This window comes from Monodelphis domestica, chromosome 4, assembly GCF_027887165.1.
Source record: "Monodelphis domestica isolate mMonDom1 chromosome 4, mMonDom1.pri, whole genome shotgun sequence".
NCBI classification, from domain to species: domain Eukaryota; kingdom Metazoa; phylum Chordata; class Mammalia; order Didelphimorphia; family Didelphidae; genus Monodelphis; species Monodelphis domestica.
The window spans coordinates 267,487,713-267,504,639 of NC_077230.1; the positions used below are offsets into that span (position 1 = coordinate 267,487,713).

At 39.5% G+C, this 16,927-nt stretch overlaps 1 protein-coding gene across 3 annotated transcripts in view; it reads right to left on the reverse strand.

Moving 5' to 3' along the window:
• Window positions 1-461: 461 nt before the first annotated feature.
• The window catches only part of FAT3 (FAT atypical cadherin 3), a 756,780-nt gene continuing 740,314 nt past the window's right edge, over window positions 462-16,927 (reverse strand). For 2 of the 3 annotated variants that reach the window (XM_056794533.1, XM_007495043.3), the window contains 5 exons: window positions 15,002-15,657; window positions 10,893-11,006; window positions 8,741-8,800; window positions 7,626-7,661; window positions 462-7,003 (listed from right to left, as the gene is read on the reverse strand). In XM_056794533.1, the coding sequence (XP_056650511.1) occupies window positions 6,381-7,003; window positions 7,626-7,661; window positions 8,741-8,800; window positions 10,893-11,006; window positions 15,002-15,657 (1,489 nt within the window). In that variant the 3' untranslated portion in view covers window positions 462-6,380. The remainder of the gene's footprint in view (window positions 7,004-7,625; window positions 7,662-8,740; window positions 8,801-10,892; window positions 11,007-15,001; window positions 15,658-16,927) is intronic. The other variant, XM_056794534.1, reaches the window with a different exon arrangement.

Sequence of the window (16,927 nt, forward strand, 5' to 3'; positions counted from 1 at the left end):
GGCTTGCTATGTAACCTGAAATTGTATACAAATTTTAGAGGCAGGAAAGCAAGAGGTCAGTGGAGTCTTCAAGGCAGACCTGGTGATTTTTAAGACCAAAAGCTTTGCTTTCTCTTGTCCCAAATGGCATTGTATGGTATTTGGGAAGAAAACGAAGTCTTTAGGGCAGTGAGGATTGGTGGCCTCTGTAACAACCCAAAATAAGTGCCCCAAGGAGGCATGTGAAATGAACTATGCAAATGCAAGCAATTTTCCAATATAGGTGATCTCTGTGGACAGTTCCAAACAATGAGGAAAGTTTTATAGGGAAAAGCCTCAGTGTTTCCTGAGAGCATATAGGGATGGCCCATTTAAACTTCATATTTCCCACAATTCACTGTAAGATGTAAATGGCTTCTTTAGGAGCTGTGAGCATGAGGCAAATGAAAAGACCATAAATAAGAAAGGAAAAAGTCAAAACAAAGTGTTTTTTTTTTTTTACTTGAAAACTTGTTTTTAACCATCAAATTTTGGCAGTTAACAAACCTGTACACTGTTGGGCTGCTTTTTTTTTCGTAGTTGTTGCTTTTTTTTCTTAATTTTTTAGGAAAAGAACACAAGACTTAATACTGCCAACAGCAATATATGAAGGAACAATTCATCTTCATACAAGGGACAAGAGCCACTTGGAGTATTAGCTTTCCCTTTTGCATAAGGTTGTGTGTATGAGAGAGATAATGTGTATGTGAAGAAATGACATACTTTAATACATACTTGAAATGGCATAAAAATCATGTACCTAGTATCTGTGCAAAACACATTCATTTAAAAAAAAGTCAATAAAAAACATTTCCTTAAAAACTGAAAAAAGTTAAATGAAAACAGCGGAACCAAAGAAAGGTTACAGTACATTTTGGAAATGATTAAAAAGCATCATTTTCAAATCTAAAACTTTTTTTTTCATTATCTTAAAAGTTTATAGACTGACAACTCAGATGATTTAGATCTGACCCCCAAATTAAAGCATCCTGATAGGCATCAAATACAGTATCTACAAAAGCCTGGAAATTTCAAACCGTTATATACATTTTTTATAAACATTTTTAAACACCAAAACATACATCTTTTACAAACCAGCCTGTTTGCAACAGGTAAAATTTACAAGACAATCTTTCTAATACAGTGCTTAAAGAGAACTGCTTCCCCGTTCCAAACATGTCTGTCCTTCCCCGAATGCAGTAGTATGGGCTCATTAAATTGTTAAATAGTAGCAATTCCGGTATTTGCTTGCTAGAAGAATACTACAGTACATATTAACCATTCCCACCTTGCTCTAACAATAATACAGTTCTAGTGCATCCTTAACACTGGTAAAGACTAGTTATGTATGGCCTTTGTTGTGTTACACAATTATTGCTTTTCATTATTACAGAAAAAAAAAAGGAATTTGTTTCCTTTTTTCATCTCTCCCAGCCAGCTGGCGAAACATTAAGGGATGCCTCATCCACTAAAGGTGACTTGAAACCTCAGATTCCTCCCCCCACCCCCACCCATCCCTGAACCCCCCAAAAAACAAACAAGCAGAAAGCAGAAGCAAGAGACAACTTTGAGGCTTCCTATCTGATTAATATATAGCTAGATGTTTGGGATCCAAATCAATCAAAGCCCAATGCTACCTTTTATGAGAATGGGGAGAATGATCATGATGATCTTGAATCATTCTCATACCACAATTTCTCAGGGCTTAAAATGAAATATGTAATAGCAATTCTAAAAGCCAACCTATTTGGCCAATAATAATTGTTTGGATACTAATGAAATGAAGTGGAGAAGTCAAGATATTATTGGGAAAACCCTGAAAATTGAATAAATTTATAAATCTGATGTCAGTTAAAAAAAATTTTTTTAGGGAGGGTTAGATTTGGATTTATTTGCTGATTCAATTTTCTTGACATGAAATATGTAATAATTACTGTATTTTAATTCCTGCCCCCTCCCCCTCCCCTCAGTTGGGGCTAGCCTGGTGATTTTCATTGCTTTAAGAATTCATTGTGACTTCCCTTTTCTGCATGTCACATCCATTTTCTGTTGGATTTATATGTATAAATAGGCCCTTTCCCAATGGGCTTCCCAATGGTACCACATGGACAGCCAGGGCTGTGCAAATACAGAATGTTGGCAGGGCCTAGTAGCAGCATATACTGAAAGGAAAGTGAAAAAAGAAAATGCTCCCTGGGTCATCTTATACTGGTCCTTATTCATGTGATATTGCCCAATGGTTCCTGCTCTTTGCAGCAGTTTAAGCTCACTCACTCACTCGAATCACTCTTCAAATTGGTCATGTGCAAAAGTAGGCCAAATGCCTACAGAGATTATGAGAAATGATGGCTAAGGAAAGAAGGGAAGCAAATGCAGAGGCTGCTTAGAAATTTCACCTAATTTTGCTTAGAACATTCCGAAAAAACATTAACACTGAGTAAGCATAGAAAAAAAAATTCCAACCCAAGTTCCACCTGGTCTCAAACTGATCTGTTTATATGTATAATCACTGACTATTTTAGAGCGACTGCATTCATCTCAGAGAAGTTTAATACAAAGGCAATGAATATAGCCTGTTATTTGTCTAAAGAGCCTGTAGAAAACTAGCTCTTGGTGCTAGGCACGGGGCAGATATCTTGGTGGTGCAGGTCCTCTTTGCCTTCTTCTCAAAGCAAGTAGATGATGGAGAAAGACAGAAGGGCTTTCTGAACCAGGCTCTAAAAATCTCCTGTGGAGTTTGGTTAAGACCAGCATGAGATAGTAAGCCCTCAGCAGGGTGAGCCTTCATCACATGCTTTGGGGTTTTAGATTTGGTCTGCTCTCCTAGGGGAAAACCAAAGGTGCTTTTCAAAAGGATGAGGTGCTTTTAAATGTGGAATGCCATTTTGAGGACACCATTTGGCAAATTTATGGTATGTTTTATCACATACCTTGTGCTCAGTTCTGTTAAGTGCATTTCAAAATAGCATAAGCGAGTTAGAGAAGGTCCAGAGGATAGCAACAGTGAAGTGCTTAGAAGCCTTTTTAAAATAAGGAGGAAGACGAGGGCTTGGACTAGCTTACTTTATAAAGGAAAAGGTTTAGAAGGAAGGAATGCAGAGGTATATTAAGTAAAGCTAGTTAGAAAAGGAATTCTGGATATATGCTGTTTTCATACAGTGCACAGAATGCACTCAGGATGTAAAGACAGAAGAGGGGAAAAATGGCCCAGGGAAATTCTAAAGTCTGACAAGCCATTAAATGCATGGAATTGGGCATACCTGGGTGTCAATGAAGCCAGCAGCTGCAGCCGGTGCTCTGGCTGGTTCCATTATGATCATGCCAAAGTTGCTAATCCCTTTCCCCACAATGATGCTTTGGATGTGTCCCAGCAAATATAAATTCCAAATATTAGGGTTTCAGGGTTTAAGAAGAGCTACTAATATACTTTCAATACTTTTCTGAGACAGTATTTATAACAATCAGATATATAACAGACCAGAGTTTATTTAAACTTACAGCCAAAAGCTTGAAGAAAAAGCTCATATGAAAATATAAACTTCTGTGCAACAAATTGTTTTCTGAACTGAGAGATCCACTCTTCAGGAATTCAATGTAAAAATTCAAGATTCAAGATCAGAGAGAGATCTTTAATGAAGAAAGTATGATATGATAGAAAGAACCCTAGACTGGGAATTTTGAAGAAAATGCAAATGGTTTCTGTTGCCAACTGGCCAAATAACTTTACTTTGTATGTAAAATGAGAAGGTTGGCCTAGAGATGATCTCTAAATTCTCTCTTAGCTCTTCAGATTTGGTGAGTTCCAGCCTGGCCCTACTCTCAGACCATTTCATTCTCTCCAGGGAAACCCTTCATTTTCCATACAATTTTGAGTGGAAATGTCAAATAATGTTCTCACCTGATTTCAAGATGATGATTCAATATATGACATGAGATAGGACCTACCAGTGATGGACATCTCCCTGTGTGGCTCTTCTGAAAAGATCAGGTGAGCTATATTTAAGAAACGCGTATCGAATGAAGGTCAGGCATATCAGGCTAGCTCTCTGGATTTTATGGCTGCATTCAAATCTATTTGCTCCTTCATTACTATGTCAGTCAAGCATTTCCCTCAGCAGAGAAGCTGTGTAAGCAATGGAAAATCATCTGTACTAATCCTGCCCTAATATATCCTGGGGGGTAAGAAATGAATTGTTGGTTTTACTTTGTCAGTTTTTTTATGCTACTGAATTATTAAGATGGTTACAGAGGTTCTATCTAGATCATTAGTTTGTCATTTTCTCACTGATTCCTACAAATGCACTCCCTACATGAGAAAAATGCTGAAGGATTTCATTGAATGCACTCTGGCTATATAATTCGATCCATCACAGAATCCTGATTTCAAGACCACGGTGCAGATCACCCTTCATTTAGCACATCTGACCAAGAACCAAGATGAGAAAGAAACAACACAAAGCAAAATGAAACGGGAAAAGCCTGTGAAGTGTGTCCATGTATCCAGGAATCTCTGAAGTGTGCAAGCTTATTACCTTCGTAAACTGTCAGGAAACACTGATCCCTATTCCAAGAGAGAAGCAAAATGAATGCAAAGAGTGTGGATGAGAAACATGACTAGGTGGACCATGGCCAGGCTAAGTCCTCTAGAGCTCACACACCAATGCCATAATTGGTTAAAACAAAAGAAAACACCACAACAGTTTTGCTCATTAAGTAGATAGTGCAAATAAACGTTTACCAGGGACAGGAGAAGTCAGGGACTTCCCATTCTTCCTTGGAAACAGCTCAGGCTGCTTAGTGTAAAATCTCATTTGCCCTAATCAGCCTGAGGGGAAGCAGGAAAGGAACTCAACATGTCAATTTTATATTTTATTGTATCATGTTATAACATCTTTCATGGAATGACTCTCCAATTCATTTAGGAAACTTTCCATGGCCAAAACCCATGTGTCAGGCTGAGAACCGACCATGGGCTAAAATGAAACATGAAGCACTTTCTGAAAACAGTTGAGACTCTGTATCATTATAACAAAATGCTGCTTTTAAAACCCAGAATTTTGCTTTAAGTTAATAGAAATGGTATTACCCAAATAAAGTTAATTGAACTAGCACAAAATATAGCATTTGGTGAGTCTCTACTACTGAAGAGGTCCATAAGGTCAGAAGGCTTGCACTGTTGGCCACAGTTCACTGTTTGTGAGTCTCAACATCACTTTCCTCATAGACTGCCTTCTTGGGAGAAAACACATACTTACATCTATGTTGGCCCAAACACACATATATACTATTATAATCTTGTGTACAATGTCTATTCATCTAGTCTCTCTTCTCTGACTCAAGTTCATTTATTGAAATCACTGTCAATTTTAAAAACAAGTACCTACTTGCCTTTTACCTGTGATTTTAAAAATAACATTTTTTGGGGGGAAATCTATGAACCGTATATCTCTTTTTTAGTCTAGACAATGGTCAAAAAACTGGTAAGCTTTATTTCCTGGTTTCCACGAACGAGGTCAATGATTACAATAATGCTCAAGTTGTAATCATGGCTGGGAATGTTTAGTAATAAAAGTAAAAAACTGATAATTTCTACCCTTCCCTCCCTGATACTCAGATAACCCACAAACTCTCATGCATTAAAATCTTTTTAAAAGATCCACAAACCCCATCATTTCAATTTTGGGTTCCATTTTTCAATCCAGGTTTTTCTAATTAATCCAGTATCTGAAGACTACAAAATGCAAGTTATGATAATTTTATAGCTGGCAATTAGACAGCTTTATGAAGAAAATCTTACTTTATTTTAATATTTTTGCCCACTTTTTACTGATTTTTAATTTTTTTCTTCTTTCCCTTTGAGGGCTTAGCCCCCCACCCCCAAATAATTCTATTAACTATTTTCTTTCTTCTCTCCATCAGCTTAGTTTCATGTACCAATACCTTGGTGCCTGAACTTTATCTGTTCATTAATACTGCGGGGATTGATACTGTTAACACCTTCAAAAATGCAATACTGCACAAAGCTGAAAAGATTGACTGCATATAACTTACTGGGTGAACTTGTGTTGGGGTTCTTTCCCCTTTTTTAAAAAACTTGGTGTGCACTCTTGGCCATGAATGCTGGGTACATACTGTAAGGATTGTCTGTTGACTCACAGTAACAAATTTTGTGACATGGTTTACACAATTTGACTTTAAAGTGTTTGCATGAGACAACATCATTTGTGAATAAGTTATTTGTGGAAAATGGTGGATTTTCCCCTCATTCAATGGACCCTTCTCCATCGAGAGAGGAAACTCGGTCCATTTCCTTCCATGTTTAAATGAAGAATGGAGCAAACCAGCCCAGATGCATGTGTCCTTTACACCTGGGTCTGATGCTGAGTCTCGATAAATGGAATGTGAAGACTGGTGAGGCTGAGCTCCTCCACACTTTCATAGTCACTCATGGCCACTTCAGACTCGTCAAAGCCACAGCTTGCAGACACATCTGAGGATGAAGCGCCTATGGAATTGTGCAAGGATAGGGACGTGCTGTCCGCCACACCTGTGTTCTCCACGTTCTGCCCCACACCCACTGCAAAAGTACTAAATTCATGTCCAGGTGGAGGCCCCACCATGTCTGTCTCGTTGGGGAACGGATGGGGAGGGAGGTACTGGCTGGGATGGAACTGGGGCCTTCGCCTGCAGTCTGGGCTCAGTGTGCTCGCCAAAGAGGCTGGCTGGGATGGCGGCAGGGCCTCAAAGTGGTCCGGGTAGTCCTCTGGCAGGGGAGGGGGCAACTGGTCTTGGCTCAAAAACTCCTCTTCGTGAGGTGGAGGGTATTCACTGTCGATATCGTAGCCACCTAGGTAGTAATCGGTCTCAAGCTCTCTTGTGCTCCCCTGGTGCACCGACGTGCCATCTGTGCTCTCATAGTTGGGCACTTCCTCAATGTCGGACAGGCGGGCCCCTGGCATCCAATCGGAAGTGTCCCAGTGATAGGCTATGAAAGAGAACCGGTCTTAATTAGTCTCCTTGGGGAGTGAATTGGGGCAGGAATGGGGGCAGGATGGGAAGAGCATCGTCGCATGCACGCCTTCCCAATGGGGAGGCCCCGTAAAGCCAGTGTCATCCACATGCTGCTTACAAGGCACTGATGGGAGGTCAGCCATGCTCTGACCAAGAATAAGGCCACTTTCCATGAGGATGCTCAGGGGGGCAATGGACTTCCTAGTTAGCAAGACTGTGAACAAGAGGATGAGGAAACCAAGGATTAGGCATCCAAACTGTAAGAAACACCTTCTCTCTCCAAACCCCACTCCTCATCCCACATACCATGGGAAAGACAAAGCTTTCGGCATGCTTGCAAAGGCAAACTCAAGGGGACTGTGTTCAGGGAGAGGAAGGCAAGGAGACACAGGAGAGGCAAATGGATGGATTAGGCAATGCTGTTGTGGAGGGGCCTGGAAGGAGATGCTGTGGGGGGGAACCCCATCCAAACCTAATTCTGGAACATGCAGAGAGTTGATAAAACAAAATTAGGAAGGGTGGAGGGAGGAGAAGAATGAAAATAGGAAATCAAAAGAATGGAGCAGAGGGTTTAGCTGGGTTCTGGAGAGAATCACCTCGGTTGTAGTTCTGTCCTTGGTCCATAACTGACACTGTTTAAATACAAAGCAAAGAGTAAAACTGACAGCCCCAGTCACACTGGGAGAAAGGGCATATTAGAGGGCTTTAAGACATGCATGAACAACATATATAGGCTCTGGCTGGTTACAGCTTTGCTTTTCATTGCTAAGCAACAAAAAGGGGAAATTATGGTCCCCAATACCAGGTCTTAAAGGGCATGAAGAGCTCCGGGCATGAAAAATTCTTTGATTATAGTCTATTCTTTTACATTATGCCTAGGGGATGAGTCCTTGAATCTGATGATTATACTTTTACCAATGTTCCTGGAGGAAAAGGAATTTTACTAATCCTCCTGTCACACTTTACTTTTTTTGAGGTAAACGTCCCAAACTGTACATTTTGGTCTGGGCTTGTGATTTCATTGTGGATCTACAGGTGAGGAGACTTCCTCTACCAAGGCAACTCAATGACTTAGAGTCTTCAAGAGCTTCGTCTAGAGCATGTAGCCATAAAGTATCAGAGGCAGGCCTGGAACCTGGTTATGAGGCCAGCTCTTTTTCAACTATGTTCAAAATGAGAATGGAAACCACTAATTTACCAATTTAATATATATTAAAAGCATTATGAACTATGGACTTTTCTTTTTAATAAAGAAAATAAAGTCCAGGTTAAATCTCTATAGTTGATTATGGGCATGCTCCAGCAGAATGGAGCACTGGAAACTATTGTTTGTGTAGAATCACACTGATCAGGTTTTCTTTTTGAAGAAGGCACTTTTATATATAGGAAACACTGAGGATATTTTAAGCCCTGAACTTCACTTTCTTTTGAAAAACATCTTCAAATTATCCTGAAGAAATTCCTTTAAAAGGCCAATACAAAATGCATATTAGAAATTATATTTGCATGCAATTTGGAAAAATGAAATAAAAAAGCCAATACCAATAAATGGTATGAAACTAATGAGCCCTTGAAGTTAATGCTCCCTGATGCCCCCACTCTGTCCTTAACCAGTGACACTGTGTCTGGCCCAATTAATGAGAGGGTTACTAAATTGCAAAGAAAGATAACTCAATAAAGAAGAAATAGTACAGGAAAAAAATGTAAATACCTTCATTTTCTATATTGTCAACTACATTGTTGACAAGCTGAATGACAGTCACTATGGAAGCTTGTAGGAGAGGGAAAGCAGACAAAGGAGGGAAAGGATAGCTTTAGGTTAGTATTTCAAACATGTATTACCTTCTCTTAACCCATATATATTCATTCACATTTTATGCATATACCATACTATTCTGCAAACAAAACCCAAGGCTCTATACAATTAATTCATCAAGGCAATGTTTCCATGGATATCTTACTTTGGGTAACATCATGAATTTTAGACTGAATGGAAAATAAAAACAAATTTTAAGCCAAAGCTACCAAAAGTCCCTATAACTAAGGCTTTTCCTTTTGCATCCAAATCTGTGACTTTTTCAGAGTAGGGAAGTTCTAGTGAAGAGATACTTTTGACTAGTACAGATGTACAAATACCCTGCCTTTTATAGTCTTACAGATGTATGGGGCACCAGGAGGTTAAGCGATTTGCCCAGGGTCACACAGCCAATTATGTTAGAGGTGGGATTAAATTAATATGTTCCTAATTCTAAGGTCAGTTCATACTTCACCATACTGTCTGTCCCTCCCTTCCTTCCTTCCTTCCTTCCTTCCTTCCTTCCTTCCTTCCTTCCTTCCTTCCTTCCTTCCTTCCTTCCTTCCTTCCTTCCTTCCTTCCTTCCTCCTTCTCTCGCCCTCTCTCTCTCTCTCTCTCTCTCTCTCTCTCTCTCTCTCTCTCTCTCTCTCTCTCTCTCTCTCTGTCTCTCTCTCTCTCTCTCTGTCTCTCTCTCTCTCTGTCTCTGTCTCTCTCTGTCTCTCTCTCTCTCTCTCTCTCTGTTTCTCTCTCTCTCTCTGTCTCTCTCTCTCTCCTTCCTTCCTTTCCTTTTTTTAAAACCCTTTCTTTCCATCGCAGAAGAGTAGTAAGGGCTAGGTAGTGGGGATTAAGTCACTTGCCCTTGGTTTCAAAGCTAGGAAGTATCTGAAGCAGATTTGAGCCCTTTCCTTCTCTAGGCCTGGTTCTCAATCCACTGAGCCACCTAGCTGCCCCCAAAGGCTTCATTTCTTAAAGTCATCTTTTTTGCCCATATACCAATACCTTCTGTGACAATAATTGGAGATTCTTGGCCTCTGCAATGATTAGAATCAAGTTAGGAAAACTATAGTTTATAGTTATCACAAGTACTTTCTGCTGATATGACCAAACTTAGAGTGCATTTCCTAAAAATTCTGTGGGATAGAATTTTATATAATTAGAATGGAATGAGAATGTTTAATTTGAGAGACTAAATATACAATGAAGAGATGGTCATATTCCCCATGTCTGGCTAAGCCAAGCCAGGAGTGGTATAAGGAGGCTGACTGCTTGGATGTTACTTTTCATTTTCTCCAGACCCTTCCCTCACTGAAAAAGAAAATGGAGAATAAATTCCTTCTAAAATACTTTTATGAAGTTTTATCACTCTCCACTTTCTTCTCCTTTCCATGGGGAAGAATATTTTCCATGTCTCTACCATCCCTCACACAGCTCAGGGAACCTATCTCATTAACCATGTGTGAGGCTTCCTTCTTTTGAACTCTGATGCCACTTTGCATGAACTTCTTTCATGGATCTGTATACTGTACTTTATATTATATTTGTGTATGGCTTTTCTAACCCCCAGCTTTCTCTTTGAGGGTAGGGACTATGTTCTACTTATGTGTCTTTATATCTAGGATGGATATACATAGTAAGGCCTCTGTAACATTTGTTAAATTGAATTTAACTTATTTAAATCAGCTCCTCTTCAGTTGCTGGCTGCTTGGTAGTCTGTGGGGAATGTGGAGATGACCTTGTCCCGTTAAGAACTGAATGGATTTCTCATTACTGAAAAGTCTTTCTACAAGATCGTGGTAAGCAGCCTTCAACACAGAATGAAATTAAATGATGAAGGCAAGATGAGTGGCGAAGATCCTCTCAATAAAAGAACAAATCAACAAACAAAACCAATTATCTAATAAAGAGGATAGATAACCTGTCAGGAGGTCCATTTTGGATCCCATACTAAGGAGGCAGGCCCTTTCTCCCCCATCAGGGCATACTATGGCAGGCAGGTATCTAGAGGACACTTAGAGGGTTAAAACCCATTCTTTTGGAGTTTCAATAACAGAATATGAAGACTTCTTACCATTATCATCTCCAGAGTCAGACTGGAAGGAGCTGAGGGACTGAACTTCTGAGTTGCTGCCTTTATTACTTCCCACAAAACAGGTTACTTCTTCGGTGTCATCGACCCCTTTGTCTTCATTGACAGGAAAAGATAAAAAAAATGGTAATGGCTCATTTTGTGCATATATATATATATATATATATATATATATTTTCATCTCTGCCACTCCAGAATTCATTTTTATTTTTCAGGTTTTTCCCTCTCCCTCTCCCCCCTCTCCTTTTTTCATTTGGTCAGAGAAACAATTTAGTTCCGAAGGAGAAAACTGATTGTGCCATTGGGTACAAAGGTCTGTCAATCAAACGATTTGCATTATGGATTTGAAACCCTTAACCCAGGGTAAATGAGCTTCCAAATAGCTGACAGCCCAAAGTAGATGCTCTGTCCTCAAAGTAGCACAGTTAAGTGACGACTGAGACCAGAATAAAGCAGCTGGCTTGCTCTTTGCCATTCAGGGTTCATTTAAATCATTTACATGAACTGATGTGGTGTCAACAGTAGGTTAAACAAGATTACTTTTAAAATGGGGAGTATAAATATTTTATAGGCAAGAGTGCTATGACATTTATTCAAACTTCAATCAACAGAGGAAGGGTGAGATTTTCCGTTCTGACTCGAGAGGGCAGCGTAGCACCAAATTTAGCAATTCTAGTGCTGTAGTCTCATAAATTGTCTCTGTTAAAGGGGAAGCCTGGGGTCCAAATGCTTTCTTGATCCCCACATTCCCTTATTCCTTTAGGTACAAACGTATCCTGGGCACACGGATGCACAAACACCACAGGGTCATTTTCTTATTTGATGGACTACAATAAGCCATAAAAGCAACCTATATCTTGAGCTTGTCATCATCTGAAAAATGAATTGGCCGCTTACAGAATGTCTTACCAGAACACTCTACCACCCTTAACAAAGGAATGAATGTATTAAATAAAAACGCAACAATACTTTGGGGGGAAATCGGAGTTTTGGCCTGAGGTGTATTTTGGAAATAAACCCGTCACATTAAAGAGGGAAAAGAAATGATCATCAGAAAAAAGATTTAAATCATTCTGTTATGTGATGGTACATAGAGACAGAGGCTTGTGATAAAAGGAATATCTACTCTTCTTCCCAGCCACAGGAATTAGTGCTTCCTGGCAGAAAGGGCTATGGCCCCATAGCAGGCACTGTTTTTCTGCATCTGTTGTCAATTAGACAAGCCCCAAGTAAGATGCAGTGTAGGATTAATTACTAATATAAAAGCAAAGAAACACCAGGGAGGAAGTCATATTTTGAAAAACAAAACAAAGCCAAGAAAACCTCTAAGTTCTCTTTTTGATGAGGGTAGGCTGTATACAAGGTTTACTTTTACCATAAAGGGGAACACAATGAGTCCTGAGAGTGAAGGCACTGCATTCTAATGGCAAAAATGAAAAATGGGAGGTTCCCTTGTGCCTCGAAACTGAATTAATTTCACACAACCTCTTGGAGCCTCATGACCCACATGACACCAGTGCTGGTGCTACACAACACAATTCCGACTGATTTGAGTCATGGGTTAATGTGGTATTGCAGCCTGAGCTAGTTTCTTTTTCTCACCTTGGACTTCCCATAGTCTTTTGTGCATATGTCTCCTATGTGCCTAATTGTAAAACAAATTAAACTATTATTATTTATTTATGTGTCTTATTTCACTGTTAGCTCCTGAGATCCTTGAAGACAAGGATTATATAATTATTTTTGTTCCCTCAGCAGTTAGTCAACAAACATGAATTAAATGCCTATTATGTGTTAGACACTGTTATTAAAAAAAGACAATTCCTGTCCTCAAAGTGCTCACAGTCTAATGAGGGAGACAGTGGGAAAAGTGCTATGTAAAAATATCTATCTATCTCTGTATCTGAACAGTTGGAGACAATCAACAGAAGGAAGGCACCAGAATTCAAAGGGACTTTCAATGGCTTCTAGGAGAAGGTGGGATTTCATTTTATTTTATTTCCCTCCCATATTCCCTCTCCCCATCATGGATCCAATTAGCATGAAGGTGGGATTTTAGTGAGGACTTGAAGGAAGGAAATCAAGAGGTGGAGATGAACATGGAGGGAATTCCATGCATGGGGCACAGCCAATGAAAACATTTGGAGGAGATAATTCTGAGGGACCTATGATGAAAAATGCTATTTACTTCTAAAGAAAGAACTGATGGAGTTTAAATGTAGATGTATATACATATTTTATTTTCTTTATAGTTCTTTTTTTGTGTTTTTTATTTTGCCATAAGCTAATACAGAAATGTTTTGTGTGAATGTGCATAACCTACATCAAATTGTTTATCTTCTTAAGGAGGGAGGAAAGGAAGGAAAGATTTGGAATTCAAAATTTAAAAAAACGTCAAAAATGTTTGTTTAGGTATTGTTGAAAAAAATGGAAAAACATAAAAATCTCTTCAAAATAAAGGAAAATACTTGGAGCTGTGAAATGAAGTGTCTTTTCTGAGGAGCAGTAAGGAGGACCAGTGATAATGACCCCAAATGGGGGGGTATCTTATAAGAGGAGTAGGAAGATAGGGGAGGGAAGGTTGTGAGCAGCTTTGAATGGCAAATGGGATTTTATATCTTATCCCATAGTGATAGGGAGCCAGTGGAGTTTCCTGAGTAGGGGAGTGATGTGTTCAGACCTGTGCTTTTAAAATATCATTTTGACAGCTTAGTGATGAACTTCAGTGGAAAGAGGTGTATAGAAGCCTAAAGGGCTGTACCAGGGAGGTGGCAGTGTCAGAGGAGAATGGGCCTTGATAACAGATTGGATATAGGGGGTGAAGGGAGAGAGAGGACGTGAGGATGACAACTAGGATGGTGGTGCCCTTAATAGTAATAGAGAAGTTCAGAAGAGGGCAGGCTTTGGAGGGAAAAATATTAAGTTCAATTTTGGTCACAGTGAGTTTAAGATGTTTATGAGAAGGGGCAGCTAGGTGACCCAGTGGATAGAGAGCCAGGCCTTGAGATGGACGGTCCTGGGTTCAAATCTAGCCTCAGACATTTCCTAGCTGACCCTGGGCAAATTATTTTTTAACCCCTATTGCCTAGCCATCACCACTTGTCTGCCTTGGAACCAATCCACAGCATTGACTCTAAGGCACAAGGTAAGAGTTGCTTTTTTTTTTTTAAGATGTTTACAGGAGGTCTAGTTTAAGATGTTCAATAGGCATTTGGAGATGTGCAGCGTGAGGTCAACTAGATTTGAGAATTATCAGCATAGAGATGATAGCTGATAAGCACCTAGCACCCTGACTTGCCCATACATCCATGCCTAATAAATGCTTAAGTGAATCGAATGAAAAGAAATCTTTACTGGGGTCCAGTTAAGAAAATAGCATCAATGGTGGGCAAAAACAAGTAAGTGAACTCAGCTAAGCTCATAGTAATTTACATTCGATTACATATTATGAAATCAGGATCAGAATTGGTGATCTCCTCCATGGGAAAATGAAAGAATCCATTGTAATGATATATGACCCAAGCGTTATCTTCTACCACCTTTCTGACCGATTTATTGTCTATTCATCCGAGTCCCTAATTGGAACCACTGTAACATCCCTGAAACTAGATCAACCCCTGAACTACGGATTCTGCCCCTCTGTCTTTGCTGTGCCAGTTCGTAATGCCCTTGTCCTTACGTATTTAAATGTTTGTGACTCATACCAATGAACAGTGGAGTGCTCATCCTCCGCACCATACAACAACTGACTTCCGTAATGATGACCACGTGCCACCAAGAAAAAGAATAAATTATATTCAGTGTGTGAATGTGGCTTTTTTGTTTGTCTCTAAAGAGGAAAGAGGTAGTCTTACTGGAATAGAGAAAAAACAACCCAACAAAAAATCCTCTGTCCTTGGAACCATAAGATCTGATATCAAATCCAGGCTCTGTCATTTATTATCTGTTTATTATCTGAGTGCCTCATCTGTAAGAAAGGAGAAGGTTGACCTGGATGATTTCTAAAGGCCTTTTCCTTTTGGGATTCTGTGACTGGGAAAGAAGTTACCCAACACCCACAAAGACTTCCACTACCCCCGGCCCCCACTCACTCTCTGTTCCTGCATCCCAGACGCTTTTCCTGATGGAATCACAATCAGAACGACACGGGGAGACAGCTGGGAGATTGGGGGCCACGCTGCACACGACCACTCCCCGCCTGGCAGTTAATATTCGAGGGGACTCAGGATGAAAAGTGGTCATCTCCTGGTGCTCCACACCTAGTCCATCCACAATTTTATCTAGGTTGTTCCTAGAGTCGCTCTGGAAACACGGCGTGTAGGCCATGGGGCGTACCGGAACCTGGGGTGGGCCAACCTCCTGGTAGATGTTGCGGCTGTCTCCGCCCCCCCTCAGGTTCTTGAACTGAATCCCGTTGCTTTTGTTCAGTAGGGCTGCAGTGGCTGGGTCCTGGACCAGGGTGATGTTGTTCCTGGAATAGTTCTTGCGAAAGACTTTCTTGCGGAAGATGATGAACAAGACGATCAAAACAAAGATGACAAAGAGGACGACAGCAATTCCGATCAATTCTTCCTTTCCAACATAGGAGTGACCAGCTTGGATGTTGGGAACCACCACTGGCCGGAGACCACAGTACTGGCCCACATAGCCTGGGGTGCAATTACAGAGGAAAGAGCCAAACACATTGACGCAGGAACCCCCATTCTCGCATTCTTCTCTGTCACATTCATTGATGTCTTCTTCACACCTTTAGAACATAAGAAAATAATACCCCCATCCCCAAACAAATACAGTCACTACAGGGGACTGACACAGATATTTGAGGTTTTAACACTAAAGTCACCTCTTGTCTCCCATCTTAAATAACCCCCTTTCCAAAAGCACTCAAACGAAATGGGAACATTTTAGGAGGAAATATAATTTAAGGTAATTATATAATTTCCTTTTTCTTTAATATAACCCAGGCCATGTTAATATCTGCATTAATGTAATTCTTTTTTTCATTAATGTAATCCTTAAGCAAACATAAAATTTAATTCAATAAACATTTATTAAGCATCTATCACATGCAGCAAGGCATCATGTTAGGTTCTGGGGACCTAAAGATAAAAAGGAAATAGTCTTTATTTTCTATTAGAAGATACTGTGTGTACATATTCAGAGAAGTGGGTTGGCCTTGCTCATTTTTGAGTTTATCAGCATCTGAATGGATACATCCCATCTCCCTTCATTTCACTATTTTGCCCTCATTAGCAAATGTTGGGCATTTGTGTGGTTTTTGGTAAGTCCACATTTTGTTATGTAATCCAATTTCACTAATATGGTTCAAAAGGGAGACAGGCTAGTCTGAATTAATAAGGAATCTGGAATCATAGAAATGCAAAAAGAAATGCAATGTGATTGCTTTAATTACATTATATACAGTGAATTACACATAGTAATTCAAAGTAGGCCAGCAGAGAGCTATCTTGTATATGTCCTCAGGGGGTTTGTTGTAATGACTACAAAAGAATGGTTTGTAATTAGAATATGTTATCTATATATACATGAATGCTTAAGAATGATCAAGATTTCAGTCATTTGTACTTGTAATAATAATAAAAATAAATCACATTTTTATATAATTTTAAGGTTTACCAGATACTTTCTTTAAAATAAACTTTATAAAAAACCCATTACTTTCTTTTTTAGTATCAATTTTAAGACTGGAGAGCAGCAAGGCCTATGCAATTGAGGTTAAGTGACTTGCGCAGGGTCACACAGGTAGGAAATGTCTGTACAATAGACTTTGTAATTTGCAATGGACAAATATGGATTTGAATCAGTTTTCCTGATGTCAGATCCAGAGGTCTTTGTACTATATTGTGTTGACTCAAATATTTTGAGCTTTACGGTTCAATCTTGGCCATGCAATTCATTTGTATTATCTCTGAAAAAAATAATTTAAGAAAAACTCAACTTAAGCATTTATCCAAAAGGTCACCAAATCCTAATAATCTGCAGTGTGAATGAATGAG